At 42.1% G+C, this 21,795-nt stretch overlaps 2 protein-coding genes across 4 annotated transcripts; both read right to left on the bottom strand.

Annotated features, from left to right (window-relative positions):
* Positions 1–1,304: 1,304 nt before the first annotated feature.
* Positions 1,305–19,504, bottom strand: LOC137594979 (proto-oncogene tyrosine-protein kinase Src-like). 2 transcript variants are annotated; one of them, XM_068314713.1, is made up of 13 exons: positions 18,657–19,504; positions 12,111–12,392; positions 10,273–10,372; positions 9,443–9,460; positions 8,065–8,163; positions 7,751–7,854; positions 6,541–6,690; positions 6,307–6,462; positions 5,450–5,629; positions 5,101–5,177; positions 4,851–5,004; positions 4,609–4,740; positions 1,305–3,952 (listed from the first exon to the last, which is right to left on the bottom strand). In XM_068314713.1, the coding sequence occupies exons 2-13, from the start codon at positions 12,382–12,384 to the stop codon at positions 3,744–3,746; spliced, it is 1,653 nt and encodes a 550-aa protein (XP_068170814.1). In that variant the 5' UTR covers positions 12,385–12,392; positions 18,657–19,504; the 3' UTR covers positions 1,305–3,743. The 2 variants fall into 2 exon arrangements, with proteins under 2 accessions (XP_068170814.1, XP_068170815.1); XM_068314714.1 differs by lacking the exon at positions 9,443–9,460.
* Positions 19,505–19,641: 137 nt separating this feature from the next.
* On the bottom strand, positions 19,642–20,928 carry manbal (mannosidase beta like). 2 transcript variants are annotated; one of them, XM_068314716.1, is made up of 3 exons: positions 20,720–20,928; positions 20,425–20,651; positions 19,642–20,085 (listed from the first exon to the last, which is right to left on the bottom strand). In XM_068314716.1, exons 2-3 carry the CDS (start codon positions 20,572–20,574, stop codon positions 19,975–19,977), a joined length of 261 nt encoding a protein of 86 aa, XP_068170817.1. In that variant the 5' UTR covers positions 20,575–20,651; positions 20,720–20,928; the 3' UTR covers positions 19,642–19,974. The 2 variants fall into 2 exon arrangements, with proteins under 2 accessions (XP_068170817.1, XP_068170816.1); XM_068314715.1 differs by having other exon boundaries at positions 20,425–20,928.
* Positions 20,929–21,795: the final 867 nt, after the last annotated feature.

A 21,795-nucleotide genomic window follows, 5' to 3' on the forward strand; every position in this document is an offset into this window, starting at 1 on the left:
TGAATACACATGGTTTTCAATCCTTCATGTTGCACTGCATTATTAACCTGATTCTATGATGCATGATTCTTCATAGGCTTCGAGTCGCTTCAGAAAACCATGGTCACCAAACACGGTCCATCGCCGCCTCTACAAATGTGAGCTTAGACTCTCCCTTCTGAAGCCAAAGCCATAAATCAACAACACTCAGGATGCTGCCAACTTCTGTCGGTCTGAAGTCGTGTGAAGTCCTACCATCACGTTGTGTCTCTGGTCTGAAGAGAAGGATCAGAGTTACCAGCCTGAATTTCAAAAGCCTGTATCTGTGGGGGTGTTAGTGCCCAGACACTGAAGCCTCGTTTTACTCCTTTACTATAGTGAAGCTTCAGAACAGAAGATTCCAGGTAGTAGACACACCCGTTTCCACTGCACTGAATGCAACAACAGAGCATTGACTGTTGAGTATGTAATGTTGTATGTTCTCTCTATAACAATGACTGATGTTAAAAACCCAGGAGATGAAACACAACAGTAAACATTAGCCTGTCCCAAATTTATTAAAATGTGTCACAAGAATATGATTTAGAATAATCATTTATTTTAAAAAAAACCCAAAGTTTCATTCTACTTTTATTAAAATTTCACAGTATCAGATTTTTTTGGGGGGATTTACAATAATTGTAATTTGTTTCTATATTTATGTATATGTATCATCGTTAGACAGAACAATATTATTGTTCCATTATCTCTATTCCAGTATCTGTAGGCTGTAGGCTGATCTACAAGCCCTGGTAAATGCAGAAGGTTGTAGCAGGAAGACATCCAATGTAAAAAAAACTTTGCCAAACAATCATGAGTATTCATCTAAAATGGAAAAAGATTGACACGCTGTGGCAACACCTAACGGGGCAAAAAGAAAACGTTTATATCAAGTTCACAAAAATGTGATGGAAAAAAACCATGTGGCTACATTTTTTGATCAAACTGAATTAAAGACCTTGAGTTGTATGAAATTAAATTATGAAAAAAGTTTTATAATTACATTTTTCATTTTTTTATGTGGATATTTTCCTTGCAATAATTTTTAATCCACACCAATGTCCCAGAGATTCCAACCTTAATCTAGCCCAATAATTCATGAGCTTGGACTGAATTCTTGACTTCCACCTCAAGGGGAATTCATCAGCATCACCTCCACTGAAATTTGTCTCAATATACCTGTATACCTTCTTTTATGTCCCACAGATTCAAAACTGATAATCTCCACATCACACATCCAGAGGGAAGGACAGCACATTCACCAGCACACACTCTTTATAAAAAAACACATTTCAAATATAATTTATTGCACATTTAAAGATCAACAAAGTGGCACAATACCCATTTCAATCCTGGTGGAAACAAAAAAAAAATAAAAGGACGAAAGAAGTCCTTAGAAAATGCTCACATCCTGTTTTTGATCATTATTTTTAGACTTAATAAAATGGCCATTAAGTTGCAGGAATGTCAGACCGAAACTGCATAGATTTATAAAAATAAAACATAAAAATGAGACACTTCTTTGATATGGAACAGAACGTTACTCACACATTACTCATATTTGTCATGAGCCCATCGACTTCCACATTCCCGTAGCACCGTACAAGTAGATCAGTGCGTCAGAACATACAGGGTATTTCCCAGTGTAGAACAGGAAAATCACTTAGAAGAAGAAAAAAAAAAATGTCAAGCCCAATTTTAAAAGTCACTTCTAGATATGATCCAAAAACGTCCAATGTTAAAAAGAAAAACATTCCTTCAGCCCCCCAAGAAAAAATAAAATCTACACAAAACAAATTACATGATAGTCACAGTCTTTTGTTTTAAGATAATATTTACATCTTTGACCTCATTTTTCAGACAGTTTCTGGACTCGATCTCCCAATCGTTCACTGTAGTTTTAGAATAATCCGTATTCTTGGTTCAATCACCCGTCATCACTGGACGGCGTGGCGTCGGTGGGTTGCTCTTACATCTGAGTGGCTAATATGTTGATGACTGGTTTCATAGTACATGTGGGCAGCAATCTATAGCTTTCTACCTACTGTTGCTGCATCAACTACATCATAAACCGAACCACAGTGAAATGACTACCTGCCATTTGAGAGTGGCTTGCATGACACAAGAACCGACGATCGCCAGCTACAGTATGTACAGTAAGACAGTGAGGACTGCTAGCAGTTGGTACGATTAAAAAAAAAAAAATTAAGTACAGGTTTGATGGCACAAATGTTCAGAAGCCTTTGAGATCCCCCTCGCCTCACTCACACCGTAAGTAAAAGTCTCAATGTACAGTACAGTACAGGATACATACAAACCCAGCCAATGTTTAAAAAGCACAAAAGCATGCCGACAGGTTTCAAATCAACTCATATCAAAGTCATGAACACAGTTTTTATCAAGGTTACCTGATCATTTTCATTAGAGCCGCCTGGTTGCATATCTTTTTATGGCACAACAGCTGTGGAGTCGATGAGAGTTCTTTAGAACAAACAGTTACAGGATTATCTGTACTGCGAATTCACAGAGTTTATTGGGACTTCATTGGGACTTCAATTGTAAATAAGTGTAAAAAGTAAGCTTCTTGATAGTAAAATGTTCTTTGTACACGAACAGCAAAAAAAAAAAAAAAAGGAGAAATGTGATTCATTTGGCACACAAATATTTGCAGCCACATCGGCCTCTTAGCAGGTCACGTAAAAGTTTGATGAGTTCCTCCATTCAAGTCTCAGAGGAAATGAAAGGTGCTAAAATTGCTCTTTAGTGCCACCGTAACTGTGTTAATTATTTAAATGCTATTATCCAGTTAAAATTAAGACTAAATCAATTAATTAAAACAGCAAACATACAAATATAACCTGCATTAAAATCATTTTAAATCGTGGTTGGATTCAGCGTTATGTGAAGAAATACAGCTATAAAAGAGAAAACCATTTGACCTCATTTCAGGTGTTCTGTTATCTTGTCTTTTCAGTAGATTTGCTCTGCCAGAAACTTAATGTTTTAAAAAACCTTTGTCTATAAATAATGTGAGGAAAAAAAAAAAAGAATAACTCAGGAACTTTTAACAAAAACCTTAAAGCACAGGACGTATACTGTCTGAGGAAATAGAAATAACGACGCGAGTTCCAGCGCTGAGTTATTTTGGAGACGCTCTGAAGAAGCAGCACTTGAGAGAAGTGGAGAAAGAGATTCTAAAAAGTCAGGAACAATAGAGGAGGCGAGGGCGTGAGGAGAGACGAGCTTTCCTTTGGCGACTGAGCCTCAGCGTCAGGGTTCTCCTGTGGGCAGCGGGGGCAGCAGAGGAGGCCAGAGAGACAACCAAAGAGGGACAGAGGGAGGTGTCCACCCCATCCATCCTCCCATGACTGTCTCTCTTCAAATGACAGGTTCTTCTTTTCCCTCTTGCTTCACATGCAGCTCATGATTTGGGTTCCTCCCAACAAGAATATCTACCAAACACGTTTATTCCTGGATTTAATCGGAGCAGATTTCAACTTCGTTTCTGCAGGAGAACCTTTGGTTAGCAGTGAGAGATTGTTTTCCAGGTTCTTCTGCAGGAGTTCCTCCTCCAGGACGTTTGATGGGACGTCTGTAGGTTTCTGTTTCAGTCGTTCTTTGACAGAAGAATCGAGTTCCCTCCCACAGGCGCTCTTCTGAGATCGGTTAGTGCAGATGGTTTTGTGTTGAGGCTTTCCCCTCTAGGTTCGGTTTAGTTAATGGTTCTATAGGTTCTCCCCAGGCTGATACTGGGGTTCAGTGGAGGTAAAGTAGTCCTCTAGGAAGCCCTGCAGGTACTCGAACGTGGGCCTCTCTTCGGGGTCCTTCCTCCAGCAGGAGAGCATGAGCTCGTGCAAAGAGCTGGGGCACTCAGCCGGACACGGCATCCTGTAGCCGCGCTCCACCTGGTCCAGCACCTCGCGGTTAACCATACCTGCAGCACAAACAGGAAGTTACACACAGACAATCAGACAGATGAAATATACAAGTCACTGACTGCCAGTGACGTCTGTAGACATCCATGACCTTTTTCAACCGGGAACGCTGGGGGACGGTCTGGTGGAGTGAAAATCAGGCTTCTAATGGTGGAATTTATCGTAATGACGACCATAATGATCCAGTTATGGAACAAAGGGTTGGCGAATCAGATGAAGATGGAGAATTTCCAACACATTTTTAGTATGTAAGTGAACATGGTGTCGCTCTGCGTGAAGCATCTTGCCATAAATCGTGAACAGAAAGATGAGAAATGTCCAGAGCGTCAGAGAAAGTCTGCCGAAGGAGATCAACGGCTACAAAAACGCTGGCAACCAATGAGTTAACCAAAACTGAAACACACTTTATGGCAATCGGTGTATAATAATGGTAATTATCATTATTACTCCAAATATTACACAATCCTTTCTATTGAATCAATTAAATCATCCTTTATGAATCTCAAAATATATAAACGTATATAAACAAATGTCTCCTGCATTATTTAAAACAGCAAAAATTAACAATAACTACTGAATAACTACTGAATGAGCTTTTTCAGCACCAAACTCTTTTGGTAAATATTCTTTGTGTGAGGGTTTGGTTGGTATTCACCTGGATAGGGAACTCTGCCTTTGGTTGCCAGTTCTGTGAGCAACACGCCAAAGGACCAGACGTCCGACTTGATGGTGAAGCGACCGTACAGAGCGGCCTCCGGGGCCGTCCATTTGATCGGGAACTTGGCACCTTAAAAAAATGTTTTTAATTAAAAATGAAAGCGCTGCATAGTGAAATGCATTTAAAAAAAAGAAAAGAAAAAAGGATGCGTTTTAAAATGAAAAAGAGCGTGGACCTACCCTGTCTCGCCGTGTACTCGTTGTCTTCGATGAGTCTTGCCAAACCAAAGTCGGCCACTTTACACACCAGGTTGTCTCCCACCAGGATGTTGGCGGCACGCAAGTCTCTGTGGACGTAGTTCATCCTCTCCACGTACGCCATCCCAGCTGCAATCTGGAGGATGTGAGGCAAAGATGACAGATATTAAAAATGAAGTAAAAAAAACCCCTTTTTTACAAGCTTTTAAAAAAAAACCCCTAAATCTCTTACCTGAGCAGCCATGTCTACCAGCTGAGGCAGACGGAGCATCTTTCCTGCTTCGCCTTTGAGGAAGTCCAGTAAGCTGCCTGTGAGTCAAACAATTCAAGTGTTTAAGTTGTGGATAAATCAATAAATGAAAGATAAATGCCAAATAAACAGCCCATAGTATTTGTAAACTGTGAAACACAAGCTGTTATTTAAGCTGTTATTTTTCCATATAGGGAGAGACGAAACCCATTCTTTCTAAATCATTTCACGTCTTATTATAAAATCTCTGCATTTATCGGCTTCCATAGTTCAATACTTGACACTTCACTGTGACAGAGAAATGTCAGCTGGACTCAACAGGATGTAATACCTTGGCTCATATATTCGGTCACGATGAAGATGGGTTCCTCCGACACGACGGCGTACAGCTGGACGAGCTTCTCGTGCCTCAGCTTCTTCATGACTTGAGCCTCCTGTAGAAACGCCTCTGGAGACATGGTCCCCGGCTTCAAGGTCTTAATGGCTACCCGTGTCGTCCCGTTCCACGTGCCTATCAGGAAACCCAGACAGACAATCTGAGCGCTTCGCAAATGATCTGCTCTTTCTGATATGATGAGGACTCAGAGAACAGAGAGTATCTGTGTCATGTCGTATCTGTCTGTACGGTCAGAAGCGTCTTGTAATGTAAAGACTGTTAACCGGGTGAGACGGCGAGCCTGGATACTGTGGTCCGATCCATCTGCCACCCACTCTGCACTCACTTACCAAAAAAAACTTCTTACTCATTTAATCCAGGGAAAAAAAGAAAAAGAAATGGAAATCCTGCCTTCTTGGTTTTGAGTAGTTGATAGGCAACTAACAAATACTGCAACTAACAAATACCGCAACTAACAAATACTGCAACTAACAAATACTGCAGTATGAATGATGCATACAAACAATGCAGCAACTCACAGATTACTATTTTCACAATTCAAATTCATTAGATTAACAACAAGAAAAATACTGATACTGACACTGACACGGAGATTGAAGTATTTTCCGCACAGTTAGGCGCATCTAAAATCCTTTTTCTCCATTTCTTATAATCCAATGTGCCTTATATATGAAAAAAGTTTTAAAATAGCCCATTCATTGAAGGTGCGCCTTATAATCCAAGTGCGCCTTATAGTGCGGAAAATACTGTATGTGCCATTCCACTAAACAGCAGCAGACTGTCATTCTTACCCATCCAGACCTCTCCAAAGCAGCCCTGTCCTAATTTCAGGTCAAGGCGGAGGGACTCTCTGGGAATCTCCCAGGCGTCCCTGGCCAGCCCCTGGGTCTGAGGTTTGGCCACAGGACACACGTCTGACAGAGCGTGGCACAGCCCATCAGAGTGCTCTGGAAGAGGCGGCACAAATCAGAGAAACAGCGCTGGAAGAGTTAGGGATCAGAGCGACGGGGCGTCTGAGGACTCACTGCGGTAGTGGAAGACGAGCTGCTGGAGGCTGGTGAACTGAGTGCGGGAGGTGATGTAGAAACCTCCGCTGTCCAGCTTCCTGATCTTGTAATGTTTAACATTCAGGCCTTTGGTGTTGTCATAATCCAGCACTGACAGACAATATGCCCCTGGGAATAAGACAGGACAGACAGACAGGTGAGGACAGACAGACAGACAGGTGACTGTGTGACAAAGGTTGTTTCAAAGCAAAAGGAAAATTAATAATCGGTCCTTTTGCCATTGGTGTTATTTAAATGTGTGGAGAATTATATACAGTTTATGCAAGTAAATGGATGATGGTTTCTGTCTCATGTATTAAGAAGCTGCAAGTTGTTCACGAATCACAAATGATCAAAAGCCTGATGTCAGAGTTCCATGTTTGTGTCACACAGAACGAACCCAGAGGTCAACCAACACAACGTCCCACTGGAGCTCCTCCTTCTCTCCAGATCCTCCCTCCTCCAGCCTGAACTGTTCTACCCCCTCTTCATCTACCCCCCCACCTTACATCTATCAGAGTGTTTGGAGGAACAGAGATTTACAGCCATGGGGAAATCCAGCACCCTCCCAGGTTGACCTAGTTCTGGCAGAGTGATTCACCCCTATTCATTCACGAGGCTCTTTTCCTTTTTCTCTCACCACTTCCACCAGAACAGGCCTCAACGAGGGCAACTACATCAGAAGAGACCAGCAGCCGTTTCTGAAAACGATGTAAAACTTTGCAGAGCTCCAACCCGTAAAGATCAAAAACAAGTTTTGTCCAACGGGGCTTGCGGTTTTTTTTTTTGATAATGCTGGGACACAAAAGTGAAAGTTTCTTCCTATCATTCAATTACAATCATTTAAATCCAAAATGATGCAAAAACATGTCTATGTAACACTCCGATGCTCATCTTCCTCTTCACACAAGGTAAAATCCTTATCCTAAGGAGGAAACAAAGTTACACTTAATAGTAACAATTGAATTTTTACTTTTAAATTGACCAAAAAGTATTGATTTTGATAGATCCCAACACATCTGCACGTCTATTCCAGGTAATACAAACAGAAGAATGTATTACTTACACATTTCTTAGACTGAATACTTCTCAGTGTTCTGAGATACAGTTTTATTTCATCATTCTAAAGAACACAGAGCAGCAGAGGTGTTAACTGGACCATCTTGATAGCAGACGTCTGCTCTCTCACCTTTAGTGGTCTCACTTTCCCTCACCAGGAAGGTTCCTCGTCTGTTCTGTAAGTTCAACAGGAGCCTCTCCGAATCCCGTCGAGTGATCTTCCCAAAGTACCACCTGCCGAAGAGGACACACAGACGGATCAGTCAGGAGCTACAGGGACAAACACTGTCTGTCTGGAACAAAGACTGGTACGACAGGAAATACTGTCTGCATCTTGATATTCAATTTGTTAATGTTGCACAGTAAATAAAGACAAATTCAGGCTTGGAAGGCTATAAAATGAAAACAAAAATCCAAAAGTGAAACAAGGAGAGGATGATGTACTCTTCTGCCTGGATGGAGTCGGACGGAGCCACGTAGTTGCTGGGGATGTAACCACTCTCTCCTGTGGTCAGGGAGCGGGCGAGCCACCAGTCGCCTTCTCTGTGAGAGAGAGAAGCAAAAAAACAAAATAGTCTTTATTGGCAGAGAAATAAAACATCACTACAACTGAGTTTGGTAATACAGTGGTAACTCTATCAGAGGACGAAATGTTCTACTGACGAAACGCCTCAACGGGAAAATATTGCCTCTAATTACGAAAGAAATTTCAGGATCAGCCCACACTGTAAAAATACAGTGTGGGCTGATACTCGCAGCTCCCACAGGTTCCTGAACGCAACATTCTTACAGCTGCTCTGCCATTGGCTATTACCTAGCATCCTGGCATCCCATTGGCTAAGAGGGACCCGTGTGTGGAGCTAGATAGGTGTCTATGCAGCGTCCTCGTCATTCGGCCCTCGACTGAAGTTTTACGTATATATATATATAAACTTTTAGAGTATTCACTATGGACCCCAAGAAAGTGACGAAGAGAAAAAGAAAAGACGAAGAAAAAAGGTTTTTTGTCCGTACAAACAAAGCAAGAGATCACAGAAAAGCCTGAAAAAGGGATGCGTTTGGTTGATCTCACAAAAGAATATGGCCGTAATGCATCTACAATCACCACGTTATTAAAAAAAAAGAAGTCTAAGGAGTTTAAGGCATCGCGTGGGTGGTTGGAGAAGTTCAGAAGGAGGACTGGAATTCACTCTGTTGTTCATGGTGGGGCAAGAGGGCATGAACCAAAGAGGGCAAAAAACAATGGGGACAGCAGTAGTCTGTTTTTGTGATTCTGCATTGATTCTCAGAAACTATTAGCTTAAATATTGGGATTTGAGGTTGTGCTTCATTTTGTGACCAACTTTTCAGTTCAGCCATTTGTTTCTGCTGCTCTAGAAATAACATTAACACAGGAGGAAACAGTGAACTGTAATCCCTGTATTATGACACATAAAAACAGATGGATGTGAGCACACAGCCATGTTCCTGCTAATGATGTTAACACTGCAGTAACAATACAGGAGCTAAAGGAGGCACAAATAATACTGTGAAGAATGAAGTGTTCATTTTGTAATACCGGACCTTTCCTTCCCCAACACTAGAGTTTAACGTTTCTGCACACTGACAGAACGTGAAGTTTCCACAGCGCTTGACTGATGACACAAAATACTACCACATTCCCACAGCTGGGTGTTAAGTTATGTAAAAGACTAAACAGAACAAACTATGTTTGGTTCCTGTCCTTTTTACATCTACTCCACTGACTGATCAGGAAAACGGAGCGAGGGGACGGAGCACGACGGGTTGTGTGAGGTTTTTATTACGTGAAGTCTTTACTGACCTGAAGCTGTACTTTTTCCTAGGAGAAACCATGAAGCATGAGAAGGAGAGAGAGAGAGAGAGAGAGAGAGGGAGGGAGAGATAACAGACACAGCAGACACATCAAAACACAGTGAGGAGTCACAGCAAGAGGAGCAGCAGACAGATAGAGGAGCTGGGGGGGGGGGGCTGAGGGACACAGTAGGGCTGCAGCGACTGTAAGGCCTCTACGGTCCACTTCCTGTTCCAGCTCCAGTTAGCTGTTCACATTTTTAATAATGGTAATAATAATAATAAAAAATAAAAAAATAAAAAATAATAATATATTTCATTTACTCTATTTTTTTTATTCATTAATTTTTTTTTCAGATCTTTGAACAGCCTCTTTGTGCATTACTAATTAACAATATTTTACAGCCCTACTATGTAGTACCAGACCAAAGGTAAAAGAATTATGGAAGGAATTTATGGATGAAAAACAGTCATCGGAAAAGAAAACACATGTTCTGATGTGAAATTATTATACTTTGAAAGGACAGCTTCCTCCAGTTCAGTGTCTGTTCCTTCTGTCTAAAATCACACCTCTACACACACGCATGCACACACACATGCTGCTGTACGTATATTTACTGTATATGTATATAGTGCTGTGTTAACAGTATGTTAAAGTCAATACTGTCAGTCGCCCGAGGAGAACAAGATGTATTTGTAATCCTGCTTCCCTCTGGTCGACTGATGGATGGGACTGTCTGAGGTCATTCACACACAAATCTGTTGGTTTGGATTTCTATGAATTCGGCGTCAGAGGGGGGGGAGAACGGGGGGGAAATGGGGCTGACGTATGATTCTTACGTGTTGTTGACAATCTGCAGCCTGTCCCCCTTCCTAAAGGTCAAATCAGACGCCGTCCGTGACTCGTAGTCATAGAGGGCGACAAACGTAGTGACACCTCCTGCAGGAACAAGACACCACACACACATTTAATGCGCATTAAAGGTAAACACACTTCAGACCCTAAAGGTGACCTACAGCCGCTAACGGAGCTGCAGCATGATCATTTTCTCCATGAATCTTAAATTGTTCCAGCTCAGCTCGATATCTTTGTATGAAACAATTTACAGAACCATGATGAGAAATATCGACATCCAGACGGCCCGGGACGGATGCTCCGTGAAGGACAAAGCTGACACGCTGATGGATTTGTATTTTCTGGGGAGTGAGCCGTTTAATTAACCTGTGGTGTAAACTCTCCGGCCGGCCGGCCATCGACAAACTGATTGGAAGCCCACAAGGAGATCATCTGACCGGCGGCCCGCTGCTGTCTGGACCGAGCATCATTAACCTGACAGTCTGGCCAGTGGAGATTCGTTCCGTCTTAATGGAAACAGTCTGGATCATGTGACGTGTTTGAGGGATGAAGTGGAGTTTTTAAGTCTGACTGGCAGCTGATATTTGGTCTGACTACAACACATTTCAGATGGTTGCTTGTTTCCTTGTGGTTTTCAGTAGGCAGGTCAAACTGAATGTATTCTAACATCAAATTCTGCTAAATTAATTTTAATTAATTTTAATCAATTAAATTAAAAAATTAAAATGAAATTGAATGAAATTAAAATTATTGAAAAATATTTTTTAAATTAATATTTAATCATTATTATTATTATTATTGTTATTTTTATTATTTAATTTACTTATTATTAAATTATTCTTTACAATTTAGTTAAAATAAAAATGAAATTATTAATTAATTTTAATTATTTAATTAATTTAATAATAGTAATTAACGTTTCAAAATTTTGCTGAATTAAATTAATGATAAATTTTCTGTTAACTTTACAAAATGCTTTCCAGTCCGTCAATAAGGAAACGAGGAAAGAGGACAAAATCAATCGGTCACAGACCTGGATCCCATCTCCTTCCCTCAGCCGAACACCAAGCCAGGATCATCACGCCTGACAAATGTGTAATGTCATTTGGAGAGACTGCGACATTGATTTTATATCTCCATCCTCACTGCCTCATTTCGTCTCACTTTTCAAAGGCGAAACAAACTGAGGTCGACATATAAAACTAATACTGAAATAAATGACACCAAAATAAAAGGACGCGATTTGCATGTGAACTGAGCGTTTCGTCTTGAGATACGTTTTTGTGATATCAAAATAAGAATTCTACATTACAGCCTCTGTTTCTGATCCACATCCTGGCTCAGCTTCATTACTTTTACACTGAAAATCAGCATCTTGAAGTATAATTTTTTTGTAACCTTCCATCCCCTTGAAAGCTGCTCTCTTAAAGTCAGTCGTGTCACATTTATCGCAGTAATTGTATTCTGAGGGGCAATTACTTGATTTCCTGGTGTTAGATGAAAAGATTGATCTAATGTCCGAGCAGGAGAAAGTTAATCCTTAGGTCATCTTGGGACAGACGTGACATGGAGGAGACAATAAAAACTGGTAACTAGCATCTGTAAAACCCATTACTATCACATGACACTATTTATAGGTGGGCACAGACCCTCCCTAAAGTCCTGTGAGGTCACGATGACCTCAAAAAAACACGAGAACCAGCTTGTCGCTCTGTCAGTCATGCTAAGATAACTTAACCACTTGCTAAATGTAGGATAACATTTACAATATTCACAGGTAAATACGTGAACATGTGACTGTTCCGCCCTTTCTAACGTCTACCTGACAGAGGCCCTCTCTGGGGGGAGGTGATGGTGCCGGTGTGGTCGATCCCTCCAAAGAGAGCCAGCTCAGGCGTGTTTGTTGGGGCTAGTTGATGCTGCCCTTGATGCCCCCGCCTTCCCGTCCCGACGGCAGGACTCCTGTTGGGCGTCTGGGTCTGCTGGGCGGGGCCCAGGTGGTGGAAGTGTCCGCTGTCAGAGCCGGTGCCGATGGTGCCGTCCAGGCTCATGGAGCGCTGGCCCGGCTCCTTGGGTTTGCTCTTACCCGCCCCCATGTGCACAGCTGGGGGCAAAAGGAGATCTGGGATTACAGACAGAAATCCGATCACTTCCTTCTTTAATCGATTCACTGATAAAACAATAAAATTGACTTAAGTCATCTGGGTAAACACACTTAACTCTCCAGTTTAAGTTCAACCATGTGACGAGTTTATTTGCTTCATATCATTGGGAATTAAATGTTTGCGGACGGCTAGTCAGCCAAACAATTCATTTATAATAGTGACTGTAAAATGCTAAAAAATGATAAATTAAATAGATAAATTAAACGGATGTTTACTGGGATTAACAGCAGAAATGACGCTTGAAGGATGGCCTGTGTTTGCTAGTTTAAACCCAATAAGGAACAATAAAAACAAGACAATGGTCATAGACGTTTAACAAATACAGTATTTTCCGCACTATGAGGCGCACCTTCAATGAATGGCCTACTTTAAACCTTTTTGTACTGTCTGCGGGGCTCAGATTAAGCAGAAACTCTCTGTGACACCCTTTTAATCCAATCTGACAGGAGATGTTCACTCCTGGTTCAGTTTCTATTCGTTCACATTTGTAAGACTAAAAATTCCTCTTCGTGGTTTCAAGTTGATCCGTCTCCGATCTGCCGATTGAGGTTCAGTTAGAAACGTTCAGCGTGTTGTAAAGGACACCTCCATACAGTCAAGGTCGTTCTTTTATTTAATCTGCTCTGAATCGATAACCATCTACGAGGAAAGTAGAGCCTCAAACAAAGGAGGGGCAGGGTGGAATGAAAGCCGGGGCTGATACTGCTGAGCTGAGGAGAACAGAAAGTGATTCACCTCCAACAGGTAACTATTCTGTCGTTTCTGCTTCTCAACCCGTCCAGTCTATTTATTATGGTCTAATAAATGATCTGGTTGTTATTAGAAATGCAGACAAACTTGTTCGCACAGAAAGTTTTAGTGCTGTGCGCACACACACACACACACACACACACACACACACACACACACACACACACACAGATTCCACTCCAGCCCTCGAGTCATTGCAGACTGACTCACTGTGAGACCTTCTATTTCAGGCCAGTTGAAATGGAGACAGTCACACACACATGAAACAGCCTCGCTCCTTGGTGTATACAGAAGCTGTAAGCTCCAGACAGAGTGCATGCGTGTGTGTGTGTGTGTGTGTGTGTGTGTGTGTGTGTGTGTGTGTGTGTGTGTGTGTGTGTGTGTGTGTGTGGCTCCGTGAGCGAGCAGCTGCTCCTTCGTCTCTGGGAAACAAAGCTCTATCGTACACGAACACCCGACCACAGTTGCTTCTCACATCCTTTTTTTCCAACACATGCTGGTGTTTCCAGGATGCTGGTGAGTCTGATGGGCAAGGGAGGGGGGGGGGTTATTAAGACAAGGAGGAAGGAACTCGCAGTGGCTGTAAAAAGAACGCGTAGGTGGTTGTTGTACAGTGCAGGACAGCTGAGGCTTAGTGGGTGTTTTAAGTGTAATGTGCAAGCCTAACATAATTACACAGGTATGGGGAATTCTCAAAGATATGGTCGGATCCCACTGGGGGGGGGTGTGTGTATGTGTGGGTGTCTGAGCTGTGTGAATCTAAGCAAATGTGAGCAATTTCAAGTGCACGCATAATCATGCATGCTCCGATTCAACTCCTGCCAGGGTGTAATCTGGCTCACTCCGGGGGTTATTGTATCCCATGGTGCAACACTGAGTCACATGGAGATGGGAGGTGGACAGGGCTGCGTGGAGAGTAGGGTGTTTGATTTGCAGTCTGGATGTCAATAGTGGGATCTTTGGTGGGGGGCTCAGAGAGGCCTGAGGTGACCCTGGGTGAACAAGCAGATACACGAGGAGCGGAATCCACCAGAATAATATCCTGAACCAAACCCAGCATTAAATCGGTCATGTGTAGGACTGGATGGGTCGTACGGTATAATCATTAGAGTTGCTTCATGGGTTCCTCTGGTCACCAGTGGTCCAAACCTTGAATACCAGCCCATAGTAGAAGCTGAAGGCTTCAGGAAAGGAAGCTACAGGCCAAGAGGAGACAACTTCAGATACAACTTCAAAAGCTTGTGTTGTCAGTGAAGTCGGGCAGAAACATGGAAAAAACAACGCATTATCTTTTATTTTGTAATATCTACCATTTATACCTACATTGCATGGTAATTTATAATAAAAAGAATCGGCTTAAAATATACAAAGCGAGGACCCAGCGAGTGTTCCTTTAGTAAACAGCAGGAGAAGGTTTGTAACAGGATGTGTTTGCCTGACGCTGACTCGCTCCACATCATCTGCTCTGCAATTTACCCCACATGGAGGCACTGCAATTTGGCTGCTTGACAGAAAGTTTCTCCCAGTTTGGTGACTACGTCTGCTGATGTGACCGTGTGTGTGAACCTAGTAGAGATACAGTGGTTGTGATGGGCTAAAAGCCAACTCAAGGACAAAACAGCTGCATCCGGTTAGCATTAAAATAGTATTTAATTTGAAAATATGTTTAGGAAGCATGCCCTTCATTTATTACGTAACTTTCACAAAACTTCCATACATTAGTTCACAATTTTGTAAATTACATCTTCCCCATGGACAGTTTAGGTGCAAGAACCTGACTGTATGTAAGATTTTAAAATTTGATCCTCTGGTTGAAGGAAAGTTGAGACACAAGACTTCAGTAATTGCGATGTTTAAGAACACGCTGATGAAGGAAGGCGATGATCTGCATCCGTATCCCGACGCAGCGATACAGGGACGAGTCCCACTCTCCCGGTGATCTGCAGGACGTTACAAACATCCTTAAAAGCCTCAGAGTTCATGAATGTAAACAGCAGAGCTAGTGCTGTCGATGAGCCGCACGCCGTCTCCTAATATGGTGTTAGAGCCCCTAATGTCAGAATGTACAGATGTGACCTCCTCACACCACAATGGAGGAGCAGTGAGTAATAAATAACACACAAAATCTGAGAAAAGTTGAAGGAACAGGAGAAACAAACAAAAGGAGAAGAACCAGAGCAGGAGGAGGTCGGGATAGCGGGAGGAAAGCTTTTTATTTTATTCTTAGGACAAATAATTGAGAAAGAAACTTTTGATGCTTTTTGTTATTTCCAATTTAAAATCATTTTTTAAAGTTGATCTCAAAAACATTTGAAGTTATTATTGTCTGTACGTCTGTTTTCTAATTATTTCTAGGAGGATTTTCCCTTAAAGCAGCATGAGCTTCATGTCTTGTAGCAACGTCAGAAAACCGTGTTAAATGATAAACACACACACATGCTGAATGTGAATTAAGTTGTGCCAGGTTGTGTGGTGGGAATGGAGATTATGAGGATTCGATATGAATCATAGCAAACAGCAGGTTTGTTCAAGGACTGTTCTGAATGGTGTTTACCTCAGAAACCACCGAGGACTTCAAGAGCACTTCAGCCTCTGAAGCACATTTATCACTAAATCGGCACTTTTTCATGTATTTGACTTGAAAGCTATCTATAAAAGGTCCTCTATAAAAAGGAAGGGAGTGCTGGGTATGAGAGGAAAATTACTGAATGGAAAGGACAAGCAGGTAAAGGAGGAGAGATAAGCTGCTGAGAGGAATTCAGGTCACAGAGTGCAGACGAGTCCCAACACCTGCAGGAGACCAGGTCTGTGCTGAATGGAGGCTGACGGGATTCCCATCAGGTGTCCGTTGATTCATTCTGATTTACATGTGACATCTTGACTACAGTTTCACATACAGTATTCTTAAATCCATGCCTACATTTACTTTACGATCACGGAAACAGTTTAGTGACAGGAACTTTCTTCTGTCTTTAAAAAAGTCTTAGAGATCCCTCCAGAACAATTTGAAGCAGATTCTGGTTTGATACCTTCAGAGGGACTAACATCACCAGAAGCCACATTTGAACCTTGCATTAGCCTGCTAATGTGCTAAGCAAAAACTGTGAATGTGATGTTATCGTATTACCCGCAAAACATTACTTGCAGAATGAAATTCATGCAGAATGAAAATTTTGAATTTGTCAATTTGTTGGACCAACATAATAGAAACAACTAAAGTTGCTGGTATGAGGATTATTGACAGCTTGAAAAAATATTAAATGGATTTGCTGATGTTATTAAAATTCTTATATTCAAAATCAATAGCACAAGATAGAATATAATTTGCTGGTTCATAATTTTAACATATATTAGTTCTAAAAATGCAGCACTTTATTGCAAAAGATGCTATTTTAATGTTAAAAAATAAAACACTGGCTCCACCTGCACAAAGTCTTTCTGACGTTTCCTGTCTAATCAGAATTCTCAATCCTTCCTCTGAAGCTGGGCTCACAGAACACAGAATCCATACATTTCTGGTCATGCACATAAGCACATTTGGCCGTGACGACCAACACTGAGTCACAACAGATGGGAACAGTTGCCACTGTGCTGCAGAGAGGGAAGAATCTCAAGCCAATGTTTCTATCGAATGGGGAAATGTACATTTTGCCCCAGGGAGGAGAAGAAGAGGAGGAGGGGGAGGAGAAGGAGGAGGAAGGGCAACGATGGTTCCTCAAGATCAAAACGAGAGGGAATGTAAACATTAGCATTGTTGTTTTATCGCACGAGATGCTTTAAGATAGCATAAAACAGTGTAATCCAACAATCTATACTCAATAATCTATACTGACAAATGGTTAGAGTTGATTGCTGTAATGTCACTCTCAATTCGGGGCACATTTTAAACAGATTCACCGTCGTTTTCCCAAAATCCTTTGCTGACCTCACTCACTTTGTCCCATCTAAGCCTGTCTCCACCTGCCCCTCCTCGTCTCCTCTCAGTAATAAATGAACAGAGGATGGAATAAGAGGAGAATTGTGACACAGATCAAACCCACTTTCATTTTCAGAGCGTCTACTAAAGCTCTGGTTTAAAGGATCCAGGATTTGAGGAGCAGCAGCTCCAGCATGAATGACCTCAAAACGGAGGGCAAGAGGTGGGGAGGAAGGACAATCAGGTGGAACTACGTTCTTAGTAAATGATTAACTCAGTTTGTAGGATTTGTATTGATTACAGAAAAAGACACAATGACATTTACAGACAGTCTGTGGGTGTTAAAGAGGACCTGTACTCTCAGACACCGAGCAAATATTTAAAATGTCTTTTCATGAGGTCTGACAGAAAGGAGAACAAATAAAACCTTTAATCGATGACTTAAATCTAAATAAATAATTAGCATCATTTTTTAGATACAAGCAATTTGAATTTAAATTGTGTTAAACTGTAACTTTTGACCAGACATAACAAGTCGAACGAAGATGTAACCTTGAGCCTTAATTACATTTAAAACATCTGATCTTGTTCCACAGACCGTGTAGAAAAACACTTAAACCACTGATAATGAAAATAATCTTTAACACCATTAAAACCTATCCAGAGGACACTGTGTATTTTGACTGGAGGGGGTTTGTTATTTGCCACTGTCCTGTGATAACCCCCCCCCCCCCCAACCATCGACCATCATCGTGATTCATGCGTCTGATTTCTGGCGGACCTGAATTTTCTGCATCACACAAATCAACTGGTTCTTAATCCGAAACCAGAAAAAAAAAAAAGAGACGTAACTGGATTAACAGCATAATTAAAACTCTATTTTCGCGGGATTAAACATGATGTTGTCAGGAAAGCCGCTTTCAAACCAAACGAGGGGTGGGGTGGGAGCTGCCCAGAGGAGTAGCAGCTGTCAACATGATAATGTCCTACTCGGGGGTGGTGGTGGGGGGGGGTGTATTAATTTTTTTTAAAAAGGAAAAAAAGCGCCCGGACACAGGGCAGCCCACTCCCCATTAGACGCGTACCCGTGGATTTGTGAATGGGAACGGGCCACAAAGGCGCACATTCGGCCTGATGGATCAAAACAGGTGCTGCTACAGCTCCATTTTGAATTTCGATTGATTGTTGGATCTTGTTTTTTTTTTTTTCTTTCTTTCTGCGCATTCTGTGTGTTCTGGACGTTGTTATTCGTGTCATGAATATGACTTATGTCCAGACGTGTTTTTGCGTGGGGGGAGTAGTAAATCGTCAACAGCGTCGCCGACAGCGCTGACCAATACGCGCTCCGACTCCAAGGCCTGATAACAATGAAACACAACGTGAGGGGGGGGGGGGGGGGGGACGTACGCGTGTGGACAACATCTCCACGGGAAAAATACGCAGTCACAATCCGAAAGGCCTGCGTGGAAAACTGACATGATTGTAACCCCCCCCCAAAAAAAACAAAACAAAAAACAAAACCCCCAAGTTAACTCACCTTTGACGCGTCTTGAAGATTCAACCCAAATTATCTGAGAGGTGCGGCGATCAATCGGATCAAATCCTTCTGATTGTCCGTATCAGAAAAATAATGGAAGCGGGTGTCCAGTTGCTGTGGAAACCTCACACCAGTAACGAATCCCATTTAGCGGATTTTTTTTTTTAAATTTTTTTTTTAAGGCAGAATCGCCCGCAGCGGAGGTCGCGCAGCTCCGACTGGCTTCGGGAGCGCAGGGCGCAGCTGCCGGGCTGCCGCGGTGGGCAGGACAAACAGCCGACCCCACCGGGAAGCGTTCAACCGGGAGAGGCGACGGCGTGATGGAAGGGAGGACTGGTGCGGTGGGGAGAAGGCATGCCGTGTAGGGTGAGGTGGGGGTGGGTGGGCAGGGGATAGTGCATCACTGACGACAAAAACACAGCGCAAATATGACGAATGTGGAGTTTACGTAGTTTACGTAGATTGCGCAGCGGCGGTCGCGTTCACGCCACGTTCACGTCGCTGAGTGGAAGTTGTAGAATCCGACACGCAGAGTGTCTTCTGGAGACACCGGAGGATTAAATTAGATTCTAAAGCGATCAAAACAATCCCGGAGACGCGACGTGTTCTTCCGTTACGTCTGAACATTTTGGTTTAAGAGCGCTGGAAGTGTCGGTTGCCAAGCAACACCGACTTCTTTCTGAACGCCTTAACTTGGCGCAATGTTGGAACCTACGCGGAATTACGTTTGTCTCCAAATATCTAATAATGAGAAAATAAATGAATGCATTTTAACAGAATTTGGAAAAAAAAATTCTAAGCGTCACAAGAATTTATAGTGTTTAGATACAGTACTAGAAATTAGACAAATACAACACAATTATATTTTAATGCAGTAAAAAATATCTTTGTGTCCCTAAGGTTTACAAGGTAGTAACGTAATGATTGTGCCTTCAACCCACAATGACCTCATCATGACTCACTTCAGCTCAGCAATGGAGACAGATTTAGTGAATGACTACACAATGTCTTTATTTGTTGTCATCCAGTTAAAATTCAATTAGTTTCCAAATAAAAAATGAAGAAAATACAACCAATAATATACATGTTGTTATAAATGAACATATATGATTAGAATGTGCTTTCTGTAGCACTGAGTTGAACTGGGGTGAACAGGACACACACAAATCTTTTACAAATGTCTCAAATTCACTGAACTTTTTTTTATTGCTGTGACATGTCTCCTGTGTTTAATACATCTTAATGAGAACTGTGGGAACACACACACACACACACACACACACACACACACACACACACACACACACACACACACACACTATCGCTTCTTTTTGCTCTCCTTCTTTGCTTTCTGTCGCATCTGAGGAGCAGCTCCTTTTGGTTTCTTCACCTGTTCAGCATCCTTTCCATTAGTGGGCTCAGTCTCCTCCTGTAGAGACAACACAAAGTATGAAACGCCCTGTAATTTCAAAATAACTCCATTGACTCCTTAATTATGGGATTAAACATCCTGACTGAGTAACATTAAACAGATGCCATGCTTGTGGTTTGCTATTTATGTGGATATGGCTCATATTTGAGCAGATCAACAAGGTAAGCTCTTTGTGGACAAGTCGGAATAAGTGTGATATCATTTCACTACAATTCACATTTCAGAGTGGGGCCCCTATATAACATGTAAATACAAACAAACCGCAATGAGCTCCAAATACACTTGAGTTAAGAAACATTGTGAGGACCAACCCGCTTGAAGCCGCTGTCTACCTACATGCTCATGTCCTTTGGATGTGGGGAAGATGACAGCAAGGATGCAGATGAGCTGGAAGATGGCCCCCAGAAAGAGCCCATAACGCAGAAGACTCTCTAAGAAGGTGGGCTCCGGGACCTCTGGGGGGGACAGGTCCAGATCTGCAGACATGATGATGCTGACTGTTCTGTCACCGATTGTTGGGAGAGACGCGGACACTGGATCACGTTCAGCCCTGCGGTGGTGAACTATGTGGGACCAAAACAACGATTTACTGACGGCTAGCTGCGTCTCTCTGACCTAGCGGTGTGCATACCGGGAGTGTTGGAAGAGGAACTCCCAGCTGGCGGAAAACGTCCCGTTTCAAGCGTTTTTAGCTCCACGGAAATGTAAACGGAAGTATCAGGACAAAATAACAGGTGAAGCTCTGGAGACCATCAAGACAAACGGGCTAACTTGGCACACGAGTTGAATGGAAAGAAAGACCCCATCCACTTAACGGAAATGACGTCATAAAGAATTCTGTTTCCTGTTCGCGAAATTGTTATTGAAATGTCGCCACCTAGCGTTTATTATCCTATCTACACATTACACCTCCGGTATATTCTGTACTGAAACCTCTGTGCTAACTGTTGTTGCTGAGGTTTAAACAATAAAAAAAAACTACGTTAAGTCTCTATATTGCAAAAATCTAACAAAAAAAACAGACAATACGCCTTTTTTTGCAGAAAACAAAAAATGGTGGTAATCGAGACCCGTGTTTGTTGTGCACATGCAGCAGTAATTTAATTTATTTTTTTTAATTTCAATGTACTATTCTGATCCCGGTTGGGAAAGTATTAATCCATTCCAGCACACACATTGTTAGTTAGTCACATTCACATATACATAGTGTGTGCAGCCCATAACACACACACACACAAGGGACCTGTAAGCATTTAGTTAAGAGGGAGGGTAGAGTGGTGGGCAGCTCCGTCATGGTGGGCCCCAATGAGCAGCTTATAAATGGGATGGTGCCTTGCTCAAGGATGCCTAGGCAGTGCTCGGGAGGTGAGCTGACACCTCCCACTGTCAGCTCACACTCCAAGGTGACTGGGCTGGAAATGGAATCGAACCACCAAACCTGCAGTCATTGGACGACCCGCTCTACCAACTGAGCCACTGATGAGTCATCCTGTTTTTAAAGTTGTCTATAATTTGGAAGGAATTAATCTGGGTCAATTGTAAGTAGAAAATAATGTATGTTTTAAAACCACAATTTTAGAGCATTGCAGCTTCTCATAATAAGTTCGAGGTTTACCCTTGTACACAAGCTACACAACAGACTTGTATTTGCTGGTGAATGTTTTCCTGTGAATCATACTGTATATTTTTTTTATTTGAAATTAGAAA

The sequence above is a fragment of the Antennarius striatus genome, chromosome 5 (genome assembly GCF_040054535.1).
Source record: "Antennarius striatus isolate MH-2024 chromosome 5, ASM4005453v1, whole genome shotgun sequence".
NCBI classification, from domain to species: Eukaryota; Metazoa; Chordata; class Actinopteri; order Lophiiformes; family Antennariidae; genus Antennarius; species Antennarius striatus.